The sequence below is a fragment of the Scomber scombrus genome, chromosome 11 (genome assembly GCF_963691925.1).
Source record: "Scomber scombrus chromosome 11, fScoSco1.1, whole genome shotgun sequence".
Taxonomy (NCBI): Eukaryota; Metazoa; Chordata; class Actinopteri; order Scombriformes; family Scombridae; genus Scomber; species Scomber scombrus.
In genome coordinates this window covers 17,846,899-17,870,819 of record NC_084980.1, presented here as the reverse complement: position 1 = coordinate 17,870,819, position 23,921 = coordinate 17,846,899, and the positions used below count along the sequence as shown (strand labels likewise).

Sequence of the window (23,921 nt, the reverse complement as noted above, 5' to 3'; positions counted from 1 at the left end):
GTGACCAGTTTATGTAATTTTGGCATACCCTGCTAGACAAGCGAGAGGAGGCTTCAGCAGTCAGGAAAAGGTAAAAAACAAAAAAACAAAAAAAAAACACACATGTATTCCTGACAGCCTATTGGTCCAAATGTTCCCTGTGATGCCACAATACTGCACACACGTGACCTCCCTGTTTTCACCCACTTAAACGCATGTACTTAAAAGACAGGCCACTACCATTCACCACCAACACAAGCACGATTAACACAATATTAATGTCAGCAAGGTAAGCTCGCTGCTGCCGGGACTCGGATCACTGGAAGTGGACCATGGCGGCTGCCACGAGCAGCAACACATCCACAGCCACGCTACAGATAAAACACTCCAGTATCGAGCATACACGGAAACGCATAGACCCGAGGAGGAGGCAAGCGGCGCTGTCTTTTCTCAGCAACATTTCTCTAGATGGGCGACCCGTGCAAGACGAAGCAGACAATCACAATGAAGAGGATAACTCCCTTGAAGCAAGGACTAGACACAGCCTGGTTTCTCCGGAGCGCTCGGCGGCATACGGGGCTCCTGTCGGGGCCGGAGCTGCTGCTTCTGCTGCTGCCACGGCCGCCCAGGCGCTCGCCTTTGCAAACCAGGCTCTCCTATCCAGCAGTCGGTCCAGTTTTGGGACGGGTCCCGCAGCTGCCCCAGCTGGCACAGACACAGAGGGCGACGCTTTCTTGCCTTCTACGTTCAGCTCGCCTTTCTCCGCGGTCCCAGTCTCGACTAGAGGGAGGCTGCAGACGTACACTCAGGGAATCCTACCTGCCCCTTACTCCAGGCAAGCCTCCCAGAACTACTGCCTGGACGGAGGACAGATAGCCAACTCTGCTATAGAGCTGCAGAGGTCAAGGTAACTGTGAATAAACGGTTTTACTTAAGTGGGGAACATGCAGTAGGCCTACAGTGTAAATTGTGACGTGATGATTTTAGAGGTGCAGGATCTGCACAGCCAGGTGACTGAAATGTACATTGATCTGATCATTGCTAGTAAAAAAAAAACTATTTTCCTGCCCAAAGATCCCAAATATCAGACCATCTGCAATTGCAAGCTTGCAAAGGTGCATACAGTCCTCATGCATGTTTAGTAAAGTCACAATTAGTCCTGCAGACAACTGTCAAGGTTTCATGTTTTCAAAATCATGTTGCATATTCACAGTTAATAAGATGCCACTGAGAAACCCCCCTTATTGCATTTAGTTTGTCAGCAGATAAGCAGCCAGATTATGATTTCATTTGCTAAATTTTAGTGGATCTGTAGTTTTTTGTGCATTTCATAACTTGGCATATGCAGCACTTACAAATCAGTTATTAAATTAAAGTCGCTCTCAAGTCATAAAAGCTTTTTTGCTCCTGCTGTACTTGGATGTTTGATCTTCACTGTGCAGGATGTATATGCTGAGTTTGAAGCAGAGTTTTTCCACATCCATCTGCTGCACATACATTGAGAATGGACTGCACAATGAAGGAGACATTTTGCTCCTAGTATTTCAACTTTTGAAATAAACAACATTTGCATATTTGTATTTCTGATGTTTTGATGAGAAAGGAGTAAACATGATTTTAAGTATTTTTAACAAAATATTTGAACTTTTTTATGTGCGGGAAAAAAAACATATCAGACATATGTTATTAAACCAAGCTGAGGCTTTTTTTATATGTCTTACAACATGACTGGAGGGGGCCTTTGAGGTTTAAAGACTGAATGAACAACTTATTTGGGACTTACAGTGTGTGAAGAGCAGAGCCCTGAATGAATGAGTCATGCAGTCAGCTGTTTAGAAAATATACTTTTGGTTCTAAGCAACACTGGACACAGCAAAACACAGCAGGAGGAGAAAGTTTGCTATTTGCTTATGAGTCCATGCAGGTGGTTGTAGCCTAGGTGGTTGCCTTATGACTGGGGCACAAACATATGATTGGAGGTCCAACAGCTGTGGACTTGTAACCTAGTTTCCTTGGAGAGCAAACTCAGCACACCTAATCTGTTTCTTTTAGTTTCTGTTTTCTTCTCTGTCTTACTTACTTGCTCATATGGTTAAATGTGGATAGCTCCTGAATTACTTTTAGTGGATGTCATTCCAAAACCTGGCCCACACCTGCTGTCTCTTCCTTCATGATGTAAACATCCTGTAACTCTACACCCTTGTTCAGCTCTACATTCAACCGGGGCTTGCTCCTCCATGTGGATGCTTTTTTTATTTGCCCTCTTTGCCTAGTTTTCTTTGTGTCAGAGGCACGAGTAGAGTTTGGAGGGTCTTGCATCGCAGCGGGACAGCTGTCAGTAACAGTCGTCTCATGGTTCTCACTGTCAGAACCTGCTGTCAAATCCTTTCCGCTCTGCTTCCCACTCAGAGTCCTCCTCTTACCCAAATCCTCTCCTCCCTCTGGTGTTGCTGCCAGACTTCTCAGGAAGCTGTTTCATGGTGAAACACTCAATAAGCATCTAGTTCCCCTTCCTGACTTCATGGAAAAAGTGCCGCCAGTGTCTTTAATCTGTACTTTTTTAATGAAATGCATTAAATCAGTTATACAAGACACAATTAATCTTTTATGCTCATAATATATTGGAAATGGACAAAATTGTAGAAATTCGGTCCAGTACAACAGAATGAACTAAAGCTTCACAAATAAACTGCTGAATTGATACAAAGGCTCAAAATAAATTTGGTCGATCTTAAAGTGCCAAACAAAACAGAAAATTAGACATTTGTATTTCCATGACAACTCCTTCTGCTGAGGAAGATTGTGTAATACCATCAAAAGCTCTGGAACAGATGCTAAATGGACATTGTGGTGTGAACTTTGTGTCAACTTTCAGGCTCGTAGTGAACATTGTTTAGTTCAAATGGGCACATGGTGGAACTGAATGGTAGTGAATAGTATATGCATGTGGTATTGAATTGCATTATATTGTATTTCACAACAATACCCACTGCATAGTTGAAATACATCTCCACCACAGTTAGTGTACCATTTGAAAAAGTAAGGCTGATACAATGCCTGAGTTTGGCTTGTGATTCCACATTAATATATTTTTAACAGTTTTCTTTGAGAAGCATAAACATCTTTTTCTACAAAACCCTGTTTTTATTCACAGCAACATGTTAAACACAAGCAGTATGCTGTAAGAAAATACCATTGAAATCTGGTAAAGTTAGGATTAAAATCCAAAAATCTCCTATCAAAGCATGAAATGCCAGTTTTTAATACTTTTGATACTCATTGCAGTTGGTATCCAAAAAGTATTAGGATTCAGTACACAGCTCTAACCACAATGTTGCATGTTTGGCATGCCTTTTCCAGTCAACCGTTCTGTTCTGTTAGTAAATACTGTATGAAGTTGTTAAAACCTGACTGTACTAATTTTGGAATGTGCTTGGAGGTCGTCCACACAAATTGAATTCTAACGTGGAGAAGTAAGCAACCTGTTGATGGAGCACGGCCATATTCCACCAACGTGCAGACAGACGAGTGCTATGCACAGTGCCTGGTTTGTTTTCTGAGGGCAGCTGGTGGAAACGTGTCCAGAGGTCCCTAGCTGGGAGAGGCAGGATGCCCAGGCTTTCTGAGAAGCAGCCCGGCTCTCCACTCTGTATTTTCTGTCCTCCACTTCCTCTCCCAGGGGCATCAGAGACACACTCTCCCCTCAGACTTTTTGGCCTTTAGTCCGGCTCCCATTCAGGAAGTCACAGAGTCTCTGATGTGCCGCCAAAGCTGCTTTAGACCATATCCTCATCAGAATCTAATGCATGAAAATGATGGATGATTTCATTCTCAGCTTCCCTTCCACTCCTCAGCATTCATCCATCATGAATCAGCACACCAAGAGCTGTGCTTTAAATATAGCACAACGATTACCATCTGGCCTTGTCTGCCTAAAGTGTAGAGCAATCTTCACTTCATGCTTTCTTCTCTAAAACCCAGCCAGACTAAATCTTCTCACATCCTGTCACAGTTAAGTTTCCATCACACTATTACAGTGCAGAAGCATGTACTGTATTTTAACAGCATTTTTTTAGAATGAGGCAGCAGAAGCTGTGGCTGGAAAACAAGCAGCACACCCATTATAATGGTCCTCTGGAGATTTTATATGATTGGGTCACATTCTTCTGGTTATGAGGTTGATTGTTGTTGGGTGAAGTCATGGTTGGCATAATCACAGGATTATATAAGAATGCTTAATTTTCCTTCACAGCGTCTCTCCATGCCTGAGCTGTCAGCAAATGCAGCCCCCCCCCCCCATACGGTATGACCCACTGCAAATATATGACAGAATAACAAGGGTCAGCATGTGTTTTACGTCATGCAGTTTCAAGATGGCCTCAAGAGTTGTCCTGTTTGTCACCCTGAGGAGCTAACAGTGCAGTACATTGCTGTTGTCATTGTTTAATCTGTGTTTCTGTAAGTTACTTTTTACCCAAACCATTTTTTTTTTCAAATGTGCTGATTTGTTTTCCCAGTGCATATTAGGACCAAAGAAGCTGAACTGCCCTGACTGGATTTTTAAAAAAGAATCAGAAAATAACCACATTTTGGTTTGCATTGGTCGTATTTGTGTGAAGAAGCCGCTAACATTACATTTATTTTCACTCAGCCGAACTTCAGAAAAATAGAAGACTATGTCCTGTGGCAAGCTGCCAACAGGGCGTACGTGTGAAACTGTTTAATCTCCACATCTCAATAGTCCACTTGAGTTTTATAGTTTCATTGCAAGGCACTACTAGGCATGATTATCAATAGCTTGTTTCATTGCAAGGCGATGGTAATGCATTTGCTGTAGAAATCGGTAATGCAGTATGGGTTGTATTTACTTGAATTATATCACTTGAGGCAACAATAGCAGGAATTGTTTCAGAGACACTGAAGGATACTTGTTGTTGCTCATTTACCACTAAGTTACACTGAGGCTTCTTTGAAGCGTCTGACTGGGCCTTGTTCATGTCAAACTGGATAAAAAACCAACCACTCTGACCCTAGTTGGTAGCGTTGTGTCTGAAGTCAATGAGTGGCCTGGCCCATGTTATTGTTTTCAGGATTTTTATGGCCTGGAAAACATCTTTTGGATTAAAAGCACGTCCTGCTGCTGTTCATGTACAGAGGCTAGATCAAAGGGCTCATAAGCACAGTTCATGTGTGTCCACATGAACTGGAATTGTGACCTTTAGCCAAATAGGAATATTGTTTCTTATGTGAGTCGTATATTAGTTTAAGCAGCACTTTTCAGTGTTTTTTTTGCATTATAATATATACTTCAAAAAATATAAAATATATCCTCCATTAAACTTGTATTAATTGATTGGAGGGTGAACATTGACATATTGTCACCTACAGTAACAAAGTTGTAATGGCAGTGAAAGGAAACAGTTACCTATTTTATACATTCAGCAGACAGGGAGAAACATTCAAATTCATTTGAAGTGGTGATTTTGGCCAGCCTATGACTATGAGTCTCCTTTTAGCTCTTTTTGTTCTCCACCAACTCTTTAGCTGCTAATTGCTGCAATGTGTGAGCAGCAAGATGCTAACAATGTCTGTCTGTTGTTTGGTACTAGGCAGACAGTATAGAGTGAGCCTACCTGAAGCTGATGAGGGAGGTGAGAGTGAACCAAAACATTAAAGTTGCCAAAACAAAGAGCTGAAAGACACTAAAACTGTTTGTAGGGCTCAGGGGAACTGCAGAATCAGGTTATAATTCTCTGTGGGTTCGTTACTATGAGCGATCCCTTTCACATTGCAAATGGTCATTTAACTCTAGTAAGAATATCAATTAGTACAGCTTTAAGTAAGCTCAATTGTAATTATTTTCCTTTCTCATTAGGTAAAGACAGTGTATTCCATGCCACAATCCAACTTCACCTGGAAATACATCAAAATACAGAAGCAGGATGCCATGTTTAGACTTACATTTTTCAGAGAGCTTTATTTGGCATCGAATAGTTTGAGCATATCTGACTTAAATTTCAAATGAAGATCACAATCAATGTCAGAAAACTAAAAGCCTCTATCATCCTAGACAACCTGTAGTTGCGGATCCTTATCCAGCCAATCCATCTCAGGCTTGTCACTGGAAGAGGATGATGTAAGACTGACCATAAATCACATGATCCCACACGTCTGACCTTCAGGCAGAGGTCAGACCCTTCATAATGACCCTTTCATCTCACGTAAGCAGAGACAGTGGTGATTTCAGCTGCCCACTGTTCTTTTAATTAGAGTTTATGCTTATGCCCTTTATCAGAACTTGATGTTCTTTGCCATAGTTTATGACCATTAGGGTCATAATATAAAACGCAGAGGGTTGGCTGATATAATGGCCCTCGGTTTCTTGTCTGCTTCAACAGTCTGGCTCCTCATGTAAACAGTTATCCCACCCCATCTCCTCGGGTGTACAGCATTCACTCAGCTCATGTTGGTTTAAACCCAGGGAGATCCTCAAGGACAGAGTCATCTTTCGTTAATTTGTCCTCAAGCTCTGTTGTTTATTAACCAGCCACTCTGCGTTATGCTTCACTGTCTCTCCTCTCAGCTGAAAAGCTCAGTGAAGAGGGGGTCGGTCTGGTCGAGTGTCATCAGTTTGTCCTCGTGCTGCAGGGTGTACAGCATTACAACACATGGTGTATTGTGGAAATAGATGGTGCAAAGATGATGTATAGTGTGAATGGTGTGAACAGTCAATTGTTTGCACTTTTACTTGGCTTTTCCGAGTTGTAAGACTGCTGCAGATTTATTTAGCACTTGATGACGGATAGACCCCATGGGAGAATGTGTCAGGTTTTTTGTTATCTTACCACTAATGTGTTAATTTCCACTCCTTTAAATGTGGTCACTTTGTAAAGTCGACTAATGAGTTGGATTAAGTTGCTATTGTGGTACTAAACATGCAATTACAACCTAATTTTGGAACAGCTCAGGCATACTTAGCTATCACATGTGGGTTTGTTTCTGAAACTGGCAGCCGATCATAAAAAAAAGTGGTGCAGCAGAATTAGCCTGTTGAGTCGTGCAACTAAAGTGTGAAATAAAGGCCATCTGTGACAAAAATGTGTTACACAAAGTACTTGCAGAGCCAACTCGTTATCCTCTCAGCAGCTCTGATCCTGGAAAATTCTGTTTATGATCTGCTCAAGATTGAGGAGTGATCATTGACCACACAGGCACATGGTGGTGTTGATGGGTGGCGATCATAACTCAACTGTCCAAGGCTCATTTTTGTACATTAACCACAGAACATACAGGGACAGGTGTTAATTTAACAGTGGTGTTTGACTTTTGTTCCAAGGCACATGGTGAATATACATGTACTTATTGCTTGAGCTGGGTATTGAACCATATACTGAAATGCATATATAGCAGGGAGTATTGAAAAATACCATATATCAAAACTTGGCATTGAATTCTTACTGAGATTCTAAGGTTTGTTAACGTATTCTTGGATCAAATATCTTCTGATCCAAATCAATAATCTTGTATTTTATTCAGTGGTTTTACATGGTTTACACATTTATATTCCTCCAACTAAGGTTTTGAAGGTGGTATTGTAGTGCGTATCATAATGGTGCAAATATCGAAAATTATCAAGTGACACCCCACCATGAATTGTTAGTCACTGAAAGATGAGTGATATGCCATACAGTTTCTTTGTAGTTTTACAACCCACTCAGTGTGGTGAACGGCAGCTTTATCCACTTATTGAGCCATTGCTTTGCACTAAGTAGGTAAATGGGGATTTGGGCAAAAATTCCCTCCAGCTTTTGTGATTGCCGATACCTTGGTTTATTCTAAAAGCTAGACTGACCTCAATTTTCAGGATAATGACCTCTTATGGATTGTCAGTGCCTACTCTTGCCATTTAGGTATTGCTGTGGAATTGACTTTGGTGTTGTGCCTTTTAATGAAATTGCTTTGCAGCCCAGTGTGTTTGTCACGGCAAAAAAACTTATGATAACAAGGATTGTTATTATTATTTTGCCAGTCATTTATTCTTAGAGCTGTTTTTAGATCAGCACTTATTTCTGAAGGGTTTTGTTGTGTTAATGGATGTTTCTTCACATCCTCTCACTTAATACTTTTCTCTATGTCTGCCTAGACGAAGACTCATCTCTCAGCGCTCTTCCCTTGAAACGCTCGAGGACATTGAGGAGAATGCTCCTCTACGCAGGTAATGTTATTACATTTGCTATTACATTTTTGTGTCTAAAATGAGCCTTTCAGATCAGTGTGATGTATCTGACACAGTTTCTCTGTTTTTTGACATGCTGATATTTTTTGTTTTACATTTTAGATGCCGAACCCTATCGGGTTCACCCCGACCAAAGAGCTTCAAGAAAGTCCACTTCATAAAGAACATGAGGCAACATGATATGCGCAACGGAAGGTATGGAGGCATACAACGTTGTCCTTTAGTCAACAGACAAGTCCTCAGTGGATAATGGCAAGCTGCTCCCAGTCAATGAACTGCAATTTGGATGTTTCTCACATTACACATCTCAAGCGAGCTGGCCCGGCCAATTCACAGCATGTCATTCAAATTTACACAAAAAATGTAATTGATTGAGAATCATATCTACAATGAATTTAATATGTTGTGTTTTACTTCAATCACTTTTGTAGATTTGTTATCACACAAGGAAATCACTGACTACCAAAAGCTAAATCACTGTCACAGTTTACATAATCATTTACACTCCAAATCCCTTAACAACATATTTTGGCACAGTGGTTGATGTTTTACAGCGTAAAATGTAAGTAAAGATTGTTGCAGTCCAGGACAGGAGGCCTATGAAGTTTTAAGGCAGCTCTTGTAATTTTTTTTATCATTATCACTGTCACATTCTTTGTATTGGAAAGATAATTCACTAGTCAGCCTTTCTTCTGGGTGTTTTATCATGTAGAGTCTAGTTCTGGTGCTATTTGAGTAATGAATTCCTTTTGACATGAATAATTTTAAGTGCAACTATACTTGCCAGTTGTCAGTTATATTATTCAGTATTTGGTTGATTTGGAAGCACAAGAAGATAGCACAGTAACTGAAGCTTGAGGCAGTCATCTTGTTTAGACAGTCAATTTATGTTTTGGTAAGTTCCACTTGTAAAATTAAGTCATCTGCTAGTTTTCCTCTGATGTGTTTTTATATCCAGATCCACATCTGATGTGGAAGAATGCTGAGATGGATTTTCCACACTATTAAGAACTGCTTGTTGATTAAGTGTCATTTTTGTGACTCATGTGTTGTTTACATTCTGATGATGATTTTGGCCGAGTCGTAAAATTTATCAAGTGTCTGTGAGCTGCAGCTATTAAATGAAGATGTTTTGTGATTGCTGTAGTGTTAAAATAGAGCTATTCTGCCCCCTGTGCTATTGACATACGGTCACCGGGAAACTTCTCTGATTGGATACTGCATTTCTGTTTGTAACATGTAACAAACATGCAACATTTGTTGCTCCCAAACCACTGACTACATGCTATATATACTGCAAAACAACACACTCAAGTCTTAGTTCATTCTCCTCATTCTGAATTGTTACTGTACACTCTCTCCAACTTTAACCTGTGGATCTTGTCAGATAGATATTGATTAGCTTGTTTACCATTTTTGTTTTTATAGGATAGTCCTTATCAGTGGCAGAAGATCCTTCTATAGTGTATTTTCTGTCCTGCCCTATCGAGATTGTAGCCAAGCAGGGTATGTATCCTACAGCATGCCAAACTTCGTAACTTCCTCCAGCCTGTGCTCCCTCTTTCCCTTTGTTTTCTCATCCCTTTTTTCTATGGATGTACTCTCCTTTGGTGCATACATCACTAAGGGTTGGTTTTGGTGGATGCATTTTTACCTTTTTAAGGTTTAATTAATGAATAAACAGTGGGTTGCATTGGGGTTTCAATGCTTAATTTTGAAAAGAGTACACTGTAGCCCAATGCTTATTGCTTGTGTTGCTTTTTTTCACAATGGCTCTGGTGGCTTTTTGGCTCTCATCCTTTTTTGTTCAAGTCAACTCATTTTTGTCTGTTGCAACTGTCGCTGGCTTTTCTGTGTAACATTTAAGATTCACCTCTCCTGAGGTGCCTGCTCTTCATAGATTTTATACCTAAGCAGGGATTCATCATTAATTTATTGTCATCTGTTGTTCACTGGTCTAACGATTCTGGCAGTCTGGAGTTTCTGTTGTATTTTCACAGCCATTACAGTTTGTCATTAACCATTTTTGTTTGTTCTATGACTGGGTTTAGAGTTTACATTTCATGGCACTAGAACAAAAAACATCTCTGGCTTATGTGTAGACATCGCTTATTTTCTTTTTTTACACAAGACTGTAATGGGAGCAGACACTGTCTCTCAAAACCTCCCACCTGGTTTACATGGGTATAGCTCTGTTACAGTTGTGGTCCTGATACGCCCCAGTCACATGAAACAGTGTGTTTTGGAGGAAGTCAAAGAGAAAAGGGACAGATAAACACCAGAGAATACAATGCACAAAAAGAAAAGCTCCATACTGGGGCTTAGTGAAGAGCATAAAAGGCTCAATCCGTTTGCGGAATTTCCTAGTTAATAAGCCCCCAGGACTATCCAATATGCACATTTGACTGCGGATTGCTGCTAATTGACAGTTTACAGTTAGAATTTTGCTGGCTCAGTCAAGTGTTGTAACTGCAAAACAACATTTTAATAGATGACTGTTGCCTGCTGCTTTGTTCTTCATGTCTTTCCTCATAACTATCGTCAAATTTTGAGAGGTATAGTCCTAAATAATGTATTCTAAAATGTGGGGACAGTTCATTTATAACAGTAACTGATTTAAAGTATTGGTGTGGGAAATATACTTACTTACTTTTCAGCCAAGTTTTCGATTCTAGGATCGATACCTCACTTGTATCTGCATGTAAATATGAGGCAACAGCCAGTTGGCTTAGCTTAGCATAAAGACTGGAAGCAGGGAGAAACAGTTGTCCTGGCTCTGTCTAAAGGTATAAAAAAAAAAAATCTGCCTACCAGCACGTCAAAAGCATGACATGCCACGTCATGGCATGGATATTCTATGCTAGCTAACAATGCTAGCCATGATAATTACCCGCCAGCTGCCATTGCAGGCTGGTAAAATGATCCATGCATTCCTTTTGTATCTGCAGGTTGTTTTTAAAACACAAACTGCTGTAGGCTGTAGCCTGGCTTGGTTTATTTGGGGTTATTGGTGCAATCTGGGCTGTTAGCCCGGGTCAGCCTACCTCTTCCAGTTCGTTTTTGGCGTCCAGCTGGGTAGACAGCAGCAACTGACCTTGCCAATGTTGGAGCATCTGTGTGAAATGTGTAGCCCTCTCATAATTGCAAATGCTGGTTAAGTCAGTTCACATAAAATCAAACCGGTTTAACCTGGTACATCAGACCGGCCTGGACCAGCAAAACCAGCAACCAACCCAACCCTAATAGTTATGTTTTCTAAAATGTTTAACTGTTGCTTGATGGGAAGGAAAACATTTAACTATGCTCACTGTTTAATTGGACATCTGTTCATGGGGCGACACTGTCGTGTCACAGCTTGAAGGTCCCTGGGCTTGAACCCCATAGGATTGACCTGGGCGTTTCCGTGTGGACTTTGCATGTTCTCTGTATGTTGGCATGGGTTTCCTCCTTATACTCTAGTTTCTCAGATCATAAAAGACATGCATGTTAGGTAATACTTCTGGCAGTGGAGTAAAACTGATGTTGGTCCAGGAGCCAAAACAGTTAGACTGGGTCATTTTCAGTGGTCAAGTTTCCTCACAGTATAACTTAGTAATTCTCATAATATTAGTGTAATGGGTGACAATTGGGCAAGATTGTGACATGACTGCAAGCCTGTCAACCCAGCCCATACCTGATACTACATTTAGACACATTTGGTAGGGCACAAAGAGCACTTTGCATAAATCATAACACTACTAACATCCAGATGTTTGAAGCCAGTGATTCCTATTCATGCATGTTACTAAGCAATGTGAGCTTTCCTTTCATTTCTCCTTATTCTCAGCCAACTGAAGCACAACCTTTTTTTATTTTCTGGATGGCTTCGTAGAAAAGCTCTCTCTCTAGAAAGCTTTCCACCTCTTATGTTTTCCCCTTTTCATTTAATCTCCACTGTCCTACAAGACGTCTGCTGCCTGGGGATCTCCATGTCTCTAATGCATCTGTCAACATTGTGTCCTGATGTGCCTGTTTGCCAGATAACACTGTTTTTATTATAACAGTTTGGCCCCACATGTCATCAAAACACTGGGAGAGTCATGTGAGGGCCCACTGTGTCATTTCTTCTATTTATCTGGGCTCCACTTTGAACAGAAAGCAAGAATGAACCAGGAAAGATAAGCACAGAGTAGGAAAACAAGGCAGTGTTACGATTTAATGTCTGCTGTCATTCTAAAATTTCAAATCAAATATTGGGCTAAAATAAGGCTGAAGTTAGTATTACATAAACACTGGTGCATATTTATTTTGGATTTTTATTTTACTCTTTGGTTATAAGCTATTATTTTAAGCCATTCTGAGTATTTTGGTTTTCAAGCGATCTTTTGATGTTACATTTTAGATTACCAGAAAGGATTAGTCTTCAGCCTGCCATTAACTCTTTGATATCAGTTATTCAGTATGGCAGAGTGTGAAGAAAGGGGACTGCAGGCGTGTAATCTTTTCTGTCAGTGCTCACAGGCTGTATTAGCCTTTGCTGACTGTGACCTAAAATCATCAAGTGGAATTAAATCATAGCTGTAACCAGTGTTTAATTAGTTCATTTCAGTATTTGTATTACTGCTGTGGCTCATATTTTACTTTTCTTCTCATATTCAAACATATAATTGAAACAATTAAATATGACTCAATGGTGCACTCCATGTAGTAGCACCAGTCCGTATGCTCTCAGTGGCATATGTTAAATACAGAAATATTTGCTCATACAGAATGTGTTCAGTTGAGGGCTTCCTACTGTTTGCTCCACTGACACACTTTACTCTCCAGACGTCTGTTTTCTACTTCAGCAGAGCATTTGACCTCCTGCAAATCTCCCACAGCAGTATGGCATTTCAGGTGTTGGTGAGGCAGCAGCAGAGTTGGAAGAGGGTGGCCTGCTAGAAGGAAACTGTACTCTCCACCCTGCCTCTCAAGGGTGCACTATTTCTGATTGCCCTGAAATGCACCGAAAGACACAGGCAATTAAAAAAAACTAGTCCAGCTGATGAGCGCAGATCGATAGAAGGCCTGTCTGAGAGGTAGAGATGTGGAGGTGAGCTATAACAGGCCTCAGCAACAAGGTTAGGGAAAGGGATGGGAGTTAAAGAAGCTGCACAAATGGTTTGTATGGTGAAAGCTCTAAAAGATCTTGTGCTTATCAGGGATGTAAAGCTGGAAGGAGGGCGTCAGCGGCACCCTTCAGGAGGGGTCAGTGCCAAGGAGATGGTCATTGGGCTGGAGGGAGTGGAATTAGGAGCTGATGGAAAGGTGAGAAACTGACAGAAATGTTTGTGTGGTAGGGGGAATAGTTTCAGCTTGTCTTCATTGTTGGTAAAAAGATGATTATAAGACTGCATAAGACTATTATGTTTTTTTTGTAAATATACTGCTGCTACAAATTTTAACTTAATCCTAGTATATTGTGTCTTGATTGATTTACTCACATTCAGTTTTGGGGAATCTAAAGTTACCAGTTATCTACAAAAGAAATGGAAACGGTGCAGCAGAGTGGAAACTGGATAATGTATTTCTTTTGTAGCTAGGAAGCTGCTGTCTGCATTTTGAGGAAAAACCATGATTTTAAAACTGTTTTTAAAACACAAGCACAGAGCACAATAGCCTTGGTAAACCTACTACTTCATAATGATTAAAATCTCTATATTTAAAGTAGTTGACCTTTTATAAACCCCCATTTCACTAATAGTTCCCTTTTAAATTACTGAAATAACCTTTTGGGTACGGATTTCCTCTATTCACACCTGCAGGTACATTGAAGAATATTTCTGTCTTGCTCCATGCCATGATAATTCCACAAAAGATGGAAAACGTTTTGTCATACAGACAATCTTAAATGAACCTTTTTATCAGTTTCTTATCCCTGTAGCTTGTAACTTTCTAGAAAAAGACATTTATACCTGTATTCATTCCAAAACCTTCCCAAAGTAGTATACTGCATTTATGGTATTTCACCCAGAATAATGCTAAATCATGCTAAACAACTCTTTTGCACAAAAATGTCTCATTCATCAATGTGTGGATTGTTTATGCACTTCAGAGCTTTGCTCAGTCATAGCTCACCAGTGTTTGAATTTAGATGGAAGATAAACTAAGCTTGTTACATAAGCTGATACGTAAGCTATCTAGTCAGCCAAATTACTTTGAATACACAGTAAAAAAAAAAAATTCATACTCCAAGTTCTACATGTCAATGTGCTTATTATTCAATTCTCTCTTGTTATGTGCTAAATATGGCCCCCCAAAAAACAAACAAACAACATTTTTTCATTTTTTTCATATTTTTGATGGCTTGTCTTGAGGCCAGGGGCTTATACAAAGATGTATCCAATCAAATTTGAATTTGGATGACAACAAGCTAACCATCTTATAAAACCATGCATGACCACTTGTGTGTCCTCGTAGCTAGCGGAGCAATTCTTGTAAGCCCATATATTCCATTTCACTGGGAAATATGTAAAAGTACAGAAGTCAAAGACACTAACTTCTGTTTGTGACTTTAGATGCTAAAAAAAAAACGGTTTATTTATCTTACAAATTGTGCTGTGATTGCAATAAATTGAGAAAATAAACTCAGAAAACTTGTGTATTCCTGGTATGGTGTATAGCAAGATCATTCCTATAACTCAAAACACTTTTTTTTAATCATATTTTTTTACAGCAGCATTTTGACATGTCATAGCAGGAAGCACTGGTACAATTTATTATATTAATATTGACTGTATTCATTTTTAATTACGTCAGTTCCAGGGCTCTAGTATTGTGCATGCAGGCTAACTGGTATAGCAAACTGTTGCAGTTTCTATAAATAATGTAATTGGTGAGACCTTTGCCTTTACCCGCTATGATAAGTCCAACTGTCTGCTGTGAAAGAGATTGAACAGGTTTAACTCGCAGAGCAAGAAATGTGAAGATCTAACAGACATTATATCTACATCTGTGTTGTTTTCAGACTGTGTCCTACACCCAGTTCTTATATCCCACTAATGTGCTGGGTGGCCGAAGAAACACTATCGACTCCACGTCGTCCTTCTCTCAGTCTCGCAACGCCAGTCACCGTAGCCTCAGTTTGGGGCGAGCCAACAGCAACCAGAGCAGCCTAGACACAGGTTCGTCAACTCCTTACAAAATGTTTTGGTGTCCTTGCCCCACAGTTGTTTTCTCCATTATCCATTATATTAATATTGGAAAAGGAATTGCGCAAATATTCATTTGGCTAAAGCTCTGTTGTTGTGTGTGTTGTCATGGCAGGGAATGATTTGGTTGACTTCCGCGAGTACGACCCCAATCTTCTGGATGACCCCCAGTGGCCCTGTGGAAAACACAAGAGAGTTCTCATCTTCCCCTCGTACATGGTGAGAAAGTACTCTAGCTGCATCTAACACGTACCACCAGCAACAACAACAACAGCAGCAACTGCAGCCTTGTCCTCTTGAGAACAGAAAGGAAAGGTTGTTTTATATCCAGGACACAACTCACTGAAATAGATCCACTTCTGTTTGTACATGTTTTGTTGAAATGTCCTACAATAACTCACTGTTAATGATTTTTTTCAATGGTTATTTTTGTTATTAAGGATCTTTTGTGCTCAGTTAAGAGCAACAAAGAACAATAACACACCGGAAAGATTCGTCTACCTCAACTATTTTTTCTTAAAATTCCTCCTGAATTTTATCAGCTGTTTTTGATAAGCAGCCAGGAGGATGTTTCAGACAGTTTTAATCAGCAAGGTCATTGGCCCAAACTCTCTCCCACCTTCTGGGGCCCAAATGAATAGACATACTTTATCCCCATGTAGTGGGCATTGGCTTTTAGACAGCCACTCCATCAGAGCAACAGCTAGTGTTTGTGTCTCAGCAATAATCATTCTCACACTTTTCCGGAAAAGAACGGATGTTTTCTTGTGGAAGAACAAAACCCTGACTAGACTCACTCCTCATTCTTTCCTGGGCTCTGTTTTTGTTACGGAGACTGTCAGAATACACAACAAGGACTGACATAGTTGAAATGTTCAGTCAAGGCCAGGCTATGTTGGGTTTTTTCTTTTTTTTGTCTACTCCCTTCCTCCAATTACAAAACCCAGCATTTCACAACAATGGCTATTGTGTTTACTACAGGAATGGAACCAGTACATTCTCAGCATTTCACAGGTTTAACACTGGTTGCTCAGAAGACACTACTCCCTAACTTCACCTTCAAGTTCAAGCAGAAGACATTATTACAATTGAGGAAACCTTTATTCAAGAAAAACCTGTCTGTTATCATTTTAAATGTGGTAACAGAGCACGTTTGTCTTTTACTTTAAACAATGGTGTTTATCCTTGGAGTAAAACAGGGAATAATATGTTTAATGTGGTGACATACAGCAAGTAAGGTTGAGGCTGGTCATAGTAAACTAGATTGTCTGTCATGCAGAATCATGCTGCCCTGCTTCATGTTCATTTCTCAGAGCTACAACCATTGATAAAGCATATTCGTTCTCCTTCGTGGGTCATGATCAGTAGCATGGTGTTTGGGGTGGATACCATTATTCACACTTCATGCAGTGCCTGCAATACCATACATGCATACTGAGAGTCACACTCATATTTTTAGCACCACTGTATACAGTGAGTCTTCAGCACACACTCTGTAGACACATTATTAAAGGATAATTTCATATTTTCTGTACAACTTTTGTCTTACCGTCTTACTTTTGGCCATCATTTTTATTGGTTATTATAACATTATACACAGATCTGGGAATCGGTACAAAAAAATCCAGGCAAAACATGCAAGTGGTCTGACAGGTTGTAAACAAACCAACACATTATTAATATTTTTAACTTTAGCGCGATTGGGACATAGAGTTCAACACAAGGTTACCACAGAGTAATTCTCAACCATTGGGCAAAGGGTACGTGTGTGTTTAGTCGAGATAAAAAATTGGGTGTATGTGTGGCATGCATGGATATACTGTGCACGTGTTTTGATCTGCCAGTCTGTATTTAAATATCTGAGGGAGGAGAGAGAAAATAGAAAGAGGGCAGTACACAGGAAGGAAGAGAAAAATTAGACTAAATTGAAAGGCTTTTGCCAAATCATGTATACCACTTTATTTGGAGGTCAAATAAAGTCCAATAAAATGCAGTGTGGAAGGTAGGAAGTTCAAAACTTTACTACAGACAGTTGAGATAATTATTTTACATTTCCCCTTTTCCTTCTTCAGATTTGCTAACCTGGAGTTTTGTTTAAAGCCTGTTTGGTCTTCTCACTGCTTGTATTTCTTGCTCTATTGTACGAAAAAACATGGTTCCCAAATCTCAGCAATGTAATTATAACCTATAGGAAGAACAATAGAAACAGCAAAGGTCTTTTTTTTGCCTCTAGAACAGCTTAAATTTAAACTGTGATTCAACCAAGTGCTGGAAATGCACTTTTTGTTTGACAAAGATCTTTGCCCAAGCAGATTTGAATCCCCAAACTCTCAACCAATCAGTATATTGCCTTAATGTGACTCATCCATTTGGTACTTGCAGCATGTTACAGCAGGTACAGTACTAAGGATTTTTTTTAGGAATTTTTAAACTCTTATGAACGCATGGAAAGTACTTGTAATCAACTCTGTTTTGTGTCCTCTGGGGTTTTTAAGATGCACAGGTAACACCAGCACTAAGTAAAGCCTCATTGTGAGATAGTGGAATCCAACACTAGCGTGTGAGGATCCAGTCACTTTGCTCGTTGCTGAAAGCATGGTCATTTTGACACCACCTCTGGTTTTCCTTTTCAGACCACGGTCATTGAATACGTCAAACCCTCTGACCTCAAAAAGGATATGAACGAAACCTTCAAGGAGAAGTTCCCCCACATAAGGCTAACACTGAGCAAGATTAGGAGGTAAAGCAGGCTGAAATTGTACAGCTTGTTTCACATTTATGAACAAATATAACCCCTGTGATTAAACTAAATATATGTATAATGTAGGAGTGAGCTGTTTTACTTATTTCTCCTCTTTATTTCCACCCATTTTCTGTTTTTCATTCTCTCTTATTTTACCTCTGTACAGCTTGAAAAGGGAGATAAGAAAACTGGCCCAGGACGAATGTGGTTACGAGGAACCAACAGTTGCCATGGCTTTCGTCTACTTTGAAAAACTTGTTCTTCAAGGCAAACTAAACAAACAGAATCGTAAACTCTGTGCTGGAGCTTGTGTGCTTTTGGCAGCCAAGATTGGTGGCGATCTCAAGAAGCACGAAGTGAAGCTGCTAATAGATGTAAGTAAGACCTTGTATTTACCTAAAAACAGGATGTGATGTTACTCTTCAAAATAGACTGAAGCATCAGGTTCTGAGATTAGTGTCTAACATGGTTCAAGCTCTAAAAACACTAAAATTCCCATAATGCAGCTCAGTAGTGTCTTTCCTGAGAGTCTAGCTGTCAGGTCCCACTTTTCAAACTTCATGTCATCAGTTTGTATCGCAGAGTTTTTGTTAAATATGTGAAGTCTCAAGCCAAACTCGAGATACATCTGTTTTCACAGACTGAGTAGTACTTCCTAGGGCGAGTAAACAGATTTTTATGTGTAAAGTGCTGCTTTTAATGAAAGATTTTACAGCTGCAAATTAACCCCATTTAACTTTTTGATCTGGGTTAATTTCTTCAGAGCTGGCTAAAATGACATTTAGTTTTGTACTCTTTGTAATAGGTCCATCCCAATACCACATATGGGTCGATCCTGGGCACAATGCAGTACACCTTGGCGTGTTTAAAGTAGTAATGAAGCACGTAAGAGACATAATACAGTATTATTATATAGAATGTTTTTGTTAGATTTTTTTTTTAAGGATGGAATACCTTTCTCAAAATCTTTGATATAAGCATGGGATAGCTATGTACTGATCAAGAAGAACATACTGTTTTATTATGCTTTTTGTGAGTTTCTGTTATTTATACTGTTATGATATGGGATGGGATTTAGCTATGCTAAACATGATCAAATTTACAAAATGCCCCTTTAAAGTCTAAGCTGTCCAACTGAACTGGTGTTTGACAATGTACAATGGTGAATTGTGGGACACAATTGACTCTTATTATTGCTTGAAAGCAGTGTTAGGAGCGGTGGTGTTTGTAGGTGGGGGAAAAAATGGTCAACAACTACTTACAACTCCTCTACAGCATAACTACAGAGCTAGATAAATATTGCAATGTGACTTTCAATACAAAAGCTGTTTTCAGGCTGAAGAACACAGATAGGAGGAGGAAAGGTTGTTGCATTTGCAGGGGAACACATGTTTTAAAGATGCTATATGTAAGAACTGGCCACCTTTCAAATTCATACTCCACACCCCAGTTGGGGGCAGCATAGCACCAGAAAGCTGGTGGTGTTACATTATGTTACGTTAGTGCCAAATAAATAGTGCATTATTAGTGACCAAGTATTATAGAAGTATTGATTCAGTGCTAGTGGTGACTGTTGCTTGAATAAATCCAACCTGCGGAAGGGCAGCACTATGTTTTCATCCACTCATGTTAGACAGGGCAGACTGGATGCTACAGTGACTCTCTATCACCTCTTGAGGTACAAAGTAGTATTATGAGACAGGGCAGGCCGGAGCTAGCTGGTTAGCATGCTTACTTCATATCTCAAAGCAGTACATAGGCATCTTTGACATAATTTCAAAGCCCCATTTAGCATCAAGTTTTTGCCACCTGCCTTTACTGCCAAATATCGAAGCTGAAACGGCCATGCATGCAGTTATTTTTTTAATGCTGTAATCGGCAATATTGTTATCTTGAGAAATAAGCTTGTTATGTCAAGATAAGAAGCAACCATTATCACAAGAACACAAAAGGCATTTCTTCTTATTACATATACTATTTATCAGAGATCAGAAGTGCCATCAAGGAGAACCCATTATTATTAACAGTACCTTTTATAAATGACATCCGTGTCACAGGCAAATGGCAGGTTGGTTAGCATGATCATAACATTATGGGATGTTCCTAACAATACCTTTCAAGCATTGCATTAGACTATGAAAGAAAGGAAAGTGGGGTGGATAGAGGAACATCATATGACAGATTTGAACCCACTTTAAGCCACCTAAAGACATCTCGAGCTTGATTTAAATAGCTGAGCTGTCAATGTGAGGGAGACTTAGAGCGAACAGGAAAGAACAGATGAGAATGAGCTCTAGCCATGATTTATCTTGAGAAGTCAGCCTTTTGTTTTTCTTGAGATAATTCATATCGTTAACTCGTAACCTCGAGATAGTGGCACTATCTAAATTACTCTAAATTACTCAGTGCCATTGAAACCACTTTTTTCTGTACCCATTAGGTGCTCTGCCCCAATCTGTCTCAAATGACCCGTGGTCTGGTTAGGAGAAGTGCACATCAATTGTGTGTTAAGTGTAGTGTGTGTTGACTCTCTCTCACTCAGTCTTATCCAGATCTGCTGTAAGGTTATGCAGGGCCAGGCTTCATGAAAGGCTGCTTAAAATAAGCAGGTGTGGTTAGGAGTCATGGGGAAGCAATTAGTAATGCAGCATTCTGTGTGTCTATTGTTTAGTCTTAAATCTTTTTGTTTCTGACAGAAACTGGAGGAGAGGTTCAGAGTCAACCGCAGAGAGCTGATAGCCTTTGAGTTCCCTGTCCTGGTGGCACTGGAGTTCAATCTGCACCTGCCAGAGCATGAGATCATGCCCCACTACAGACGCCTGCTGCAAACTTCCTAGCATTAGTGACCCATCAGGAGGACGACCATCAAGTTCTCCTTCTGATCTTCTGATTCCTACAGTATCCATCCTCCCGCTTCTACCCATCCCCGTCCCTGTCTGACAGCTTCAAGGTACCCCTGGCTGCCGCTCAGCTGCAGCCACTCATCACTACTGTCAACACTCTCCTTCCTCTCAGAGACCTGAAATCAGCCAAAGGGACACACATTTCTAAAACATTTCTCCATTATTTGACTTCTGTATTCATCACTACAAAGACTTCTGAAAGAAAGGGTTAAACTGTCTGCAAATCAAGTTGTTTTTTGTAGTTTGCATGTTTCCCATCTCTTCATCTTCACTTTGTATATTTTAGACCTCTCTTGTTGATTAAGAGAGCTTTTCTGTTTGATTGTGATGGTGGACTTTTTTTTCTGTTAAAAACAACCAATGATTGTAACATTTTTTTATCATCTCTTTTGATTAATCGCCTTTGTGTAAACTTTGGTATGATTGGTTGCCTCCTGTCCTGCATAAGATTTAAACAAAGCCTTTTAAAGTGGCTGGTTTTGGCTGGACTGTTATTCTACAGAGTGACTCATCTTTTCGCAAGTCATCGTCTTAAAAAGTGCACTTTTTTCAATATTGCGAGAGACACATGGGGGCAAGGGGACATTTTTTTTTCAGACTTTTAATGAGCTTGGAAACTGACCCTGAAAAATAAGTTGTGTTCATAGGCACCACACACATCATTCGAATGGACATTTTCATTGTTTTTCCCAATTTTCCAGCCACAACTACCCGCATGAAAAGTAACTATTGTTTGTACACAGGTACTTGCAGACCAGATGGGACTTCCTATTTTCATTGAAGTATTCCATTCATTTTCTACCAGTCAAATGCTTCCTATGGACTTACAGCGACCAGACCCACTTTTATCAGTGTTGTATTCCCTGTGCTCTATGTTAGAGTGTATTGATAGCACATTTACAGTGCTGTAATGGGGTCAGGAAGGTAGTTCTTGTTCATGAGTGCTAAAATGCCATTAACCAGTGATCAGGATTTGGTATTTAGAACAGCAGAGTGCTCTAGTGTTGAAAGAGAGAACGTCTTTCACCTGTTGGATGCAGGTTAAGATCCTGTACCAGTAATTATCCTCCCTGCTGAAATGTCTTAGAGCAAGCCTCCGAGTCCCAGCAGGATTCAGGGACTCTGCTGTTGAGCTGATCCTGACTTCTGACCTCTCTGGAGAGGGGAACTCAAAACGAGATTCCAACAGGGATCAATGACAGGTCACTCAATTGCAGTTAACGTGAATCAGCATTTGTTGATTTGAAATCTATTTAAAAAAATTAAAAAAAAACATTGAAAATTGAAAACTTTAACAATGAGACCAATTTATTCCATTTATTTGGCATGTATGTATCTCAACTTGATTTTCTTTTTTGTATTACCTTGAAATGTTCTGGACTGAATTGTGTGGTCTCACACAGTACAACAGAGTATTGATAGACCACCAAATCAGAATTGCAGGCCTACTTGAAAAATGGTATTACTTGCTCAAAGTATTGATGGTATTTGAGGTATAATGATCACAAACACTAAACCAAATTGTAATGAGAGGAGGATGGATTATGCCGATTTAAAGTGAAAATAAAACTGAGTTTATTTCTGTTTGCAAGCCCAAAGATTTTGCTGTAAGATGCACACTAAAGACTGTGAGGAACGACTCATGGGCGACACTTATTATCTGTGTATGTTTGTAAATAAATTGCTTTGCTTGTTCAATCAAGATGGGACTTTGATATGGTTTTTGCTTCCCCTGAATCCAGTCTATGTTGAGTAATAACGAAACTGACTGGACTGTATGTTCTTAGAATTGAAGGAAAACAGTAGCTTTAAAACAACCTGCTTGTTGTTTCATAATGCAAGATTACCAGTAAAAACCTGACTTAATTTGGTAAATCTGACTTTTTTTTTCTCAGAAATTTCATTTTTATAAAGCAAGTTTAAATAAATCTGACCTAAGTTACCATGGAAACACATCCCCCTCAGACTAGCCTGGTGCAGGTCAGGCTAGTTTTCAGGCTTCACTTCAAGCTGAACCGGGGTTACAATCAATCTGCCACACTGAAACTGCATTTTTTTTCCCTCTTAAAGATCCTCTTAACTGCTTCACTGTGACCATGAGTCAGTTTATGTTACATGTCAAAGTCAACTTTGCAGACATGTCGCATTTATCACTTTTCGATTTGAGCTGCACTTATTGCATAGTTAAAATCTGAGCTCATATTCCTTTCAGTCTGAAGTATCTGCACATTGTTGCAGTCCGCATACAGTACGTACACTCAGTTGCAATAAAAATGAAGTTAATGTTCAATTTTGTCTGTCTGCAGCATTGTGATGAAAAGCATTTTCACTACTTAAAATTAGGAAAAGCCAGAAATAAGTGTATTCAAATCCGAGGGGCTGACAACTAATAAACTAATTACAGCATTTCCATGTTATGGATTCTGATATGTCACTTGTAAAACACAATTAGCAAAATCTAATTTGTAAAGAACAATAGTTTTGGTTAGAAAATGCTATTTATTGCAAAAAACTAAATTGCCTGTCTGGGGGCCTTTTTTTAATATTTTCAGAGAGTTACTCAGATGAGACTTGAACCCGCAATGCCAAGAATACAACAGTTCTGAGTTCATCTCTGCTTGTGTCAGAGCTCACTGCAGGTCTATATAAAAGTTATTTTCTGCTCTGTAAATTGTGATTTTCTTTGTTTTTGGTTTATTATTTTTAATCTCCATATTATATGTTTAATATGTCCTACTGTGTGGCCTTGAACATCACGGCTGTGTCTCTACAGTTCTCTTTATTGTGATTTAATGTGATCTGTTCTCAATGTCTCAAGTCTGTTTCAAATTCATGAACCAAGAATTCTTAAAGAATAGATTCAGTTTTTGAAACTCTGCCCAACTAAACAG

At 39.6% G+C, this 23,921-nt stretch overlaps 2 protein-coding genes across 3 annotated transcripts in view; both read left to right on the top strand.

Annotated features, from left to right (window-relative positions):
• The window catches only part of pter (phosphotriesterase related), a 291,456-nt gene that overhangs the window by 136,526 nt on the left and 131,009 nt on the right, over positions 1-23,921 (top strand). The gene's annotated exons all lie outside the window — the stretch shown is intronic.
• Positions 228-22,726, top strand: cables1 (Cdk5 and Abl enzyme substrate 1). 2 transcript variants are annotated; one of them, XM_062429766.1, is made up of 10 exons: positions 228-886; positions 8,123-8,194; positions 8,318-8,410; positions 9,644-9,721; positions 13,396-13,501; positions 15,201-15,357; positions 15,500-15,603; positions 18,018-18,124; positions 18,294-18,501; positions 20,824-22,726. In XM_062429766.1, the coding sequence occupies exons 1-10, from the start codon at positions 312-314 to the stop codon at positions 20,962-20,964; spliced, it is 1,641 nt and encodes a 546-aa protein (XP_062285750.1). In that variant the 5' UTR covers positions 228-311; the 3' UTR covers positions 20,965-22,726. The 2 variants fall into 2 exon arrangements, with proteins under 2 accessions (XP_062285750.1, XP_062285751.1); XM_062429767.1 differs by lacking the exon at positions 9,644-9,721.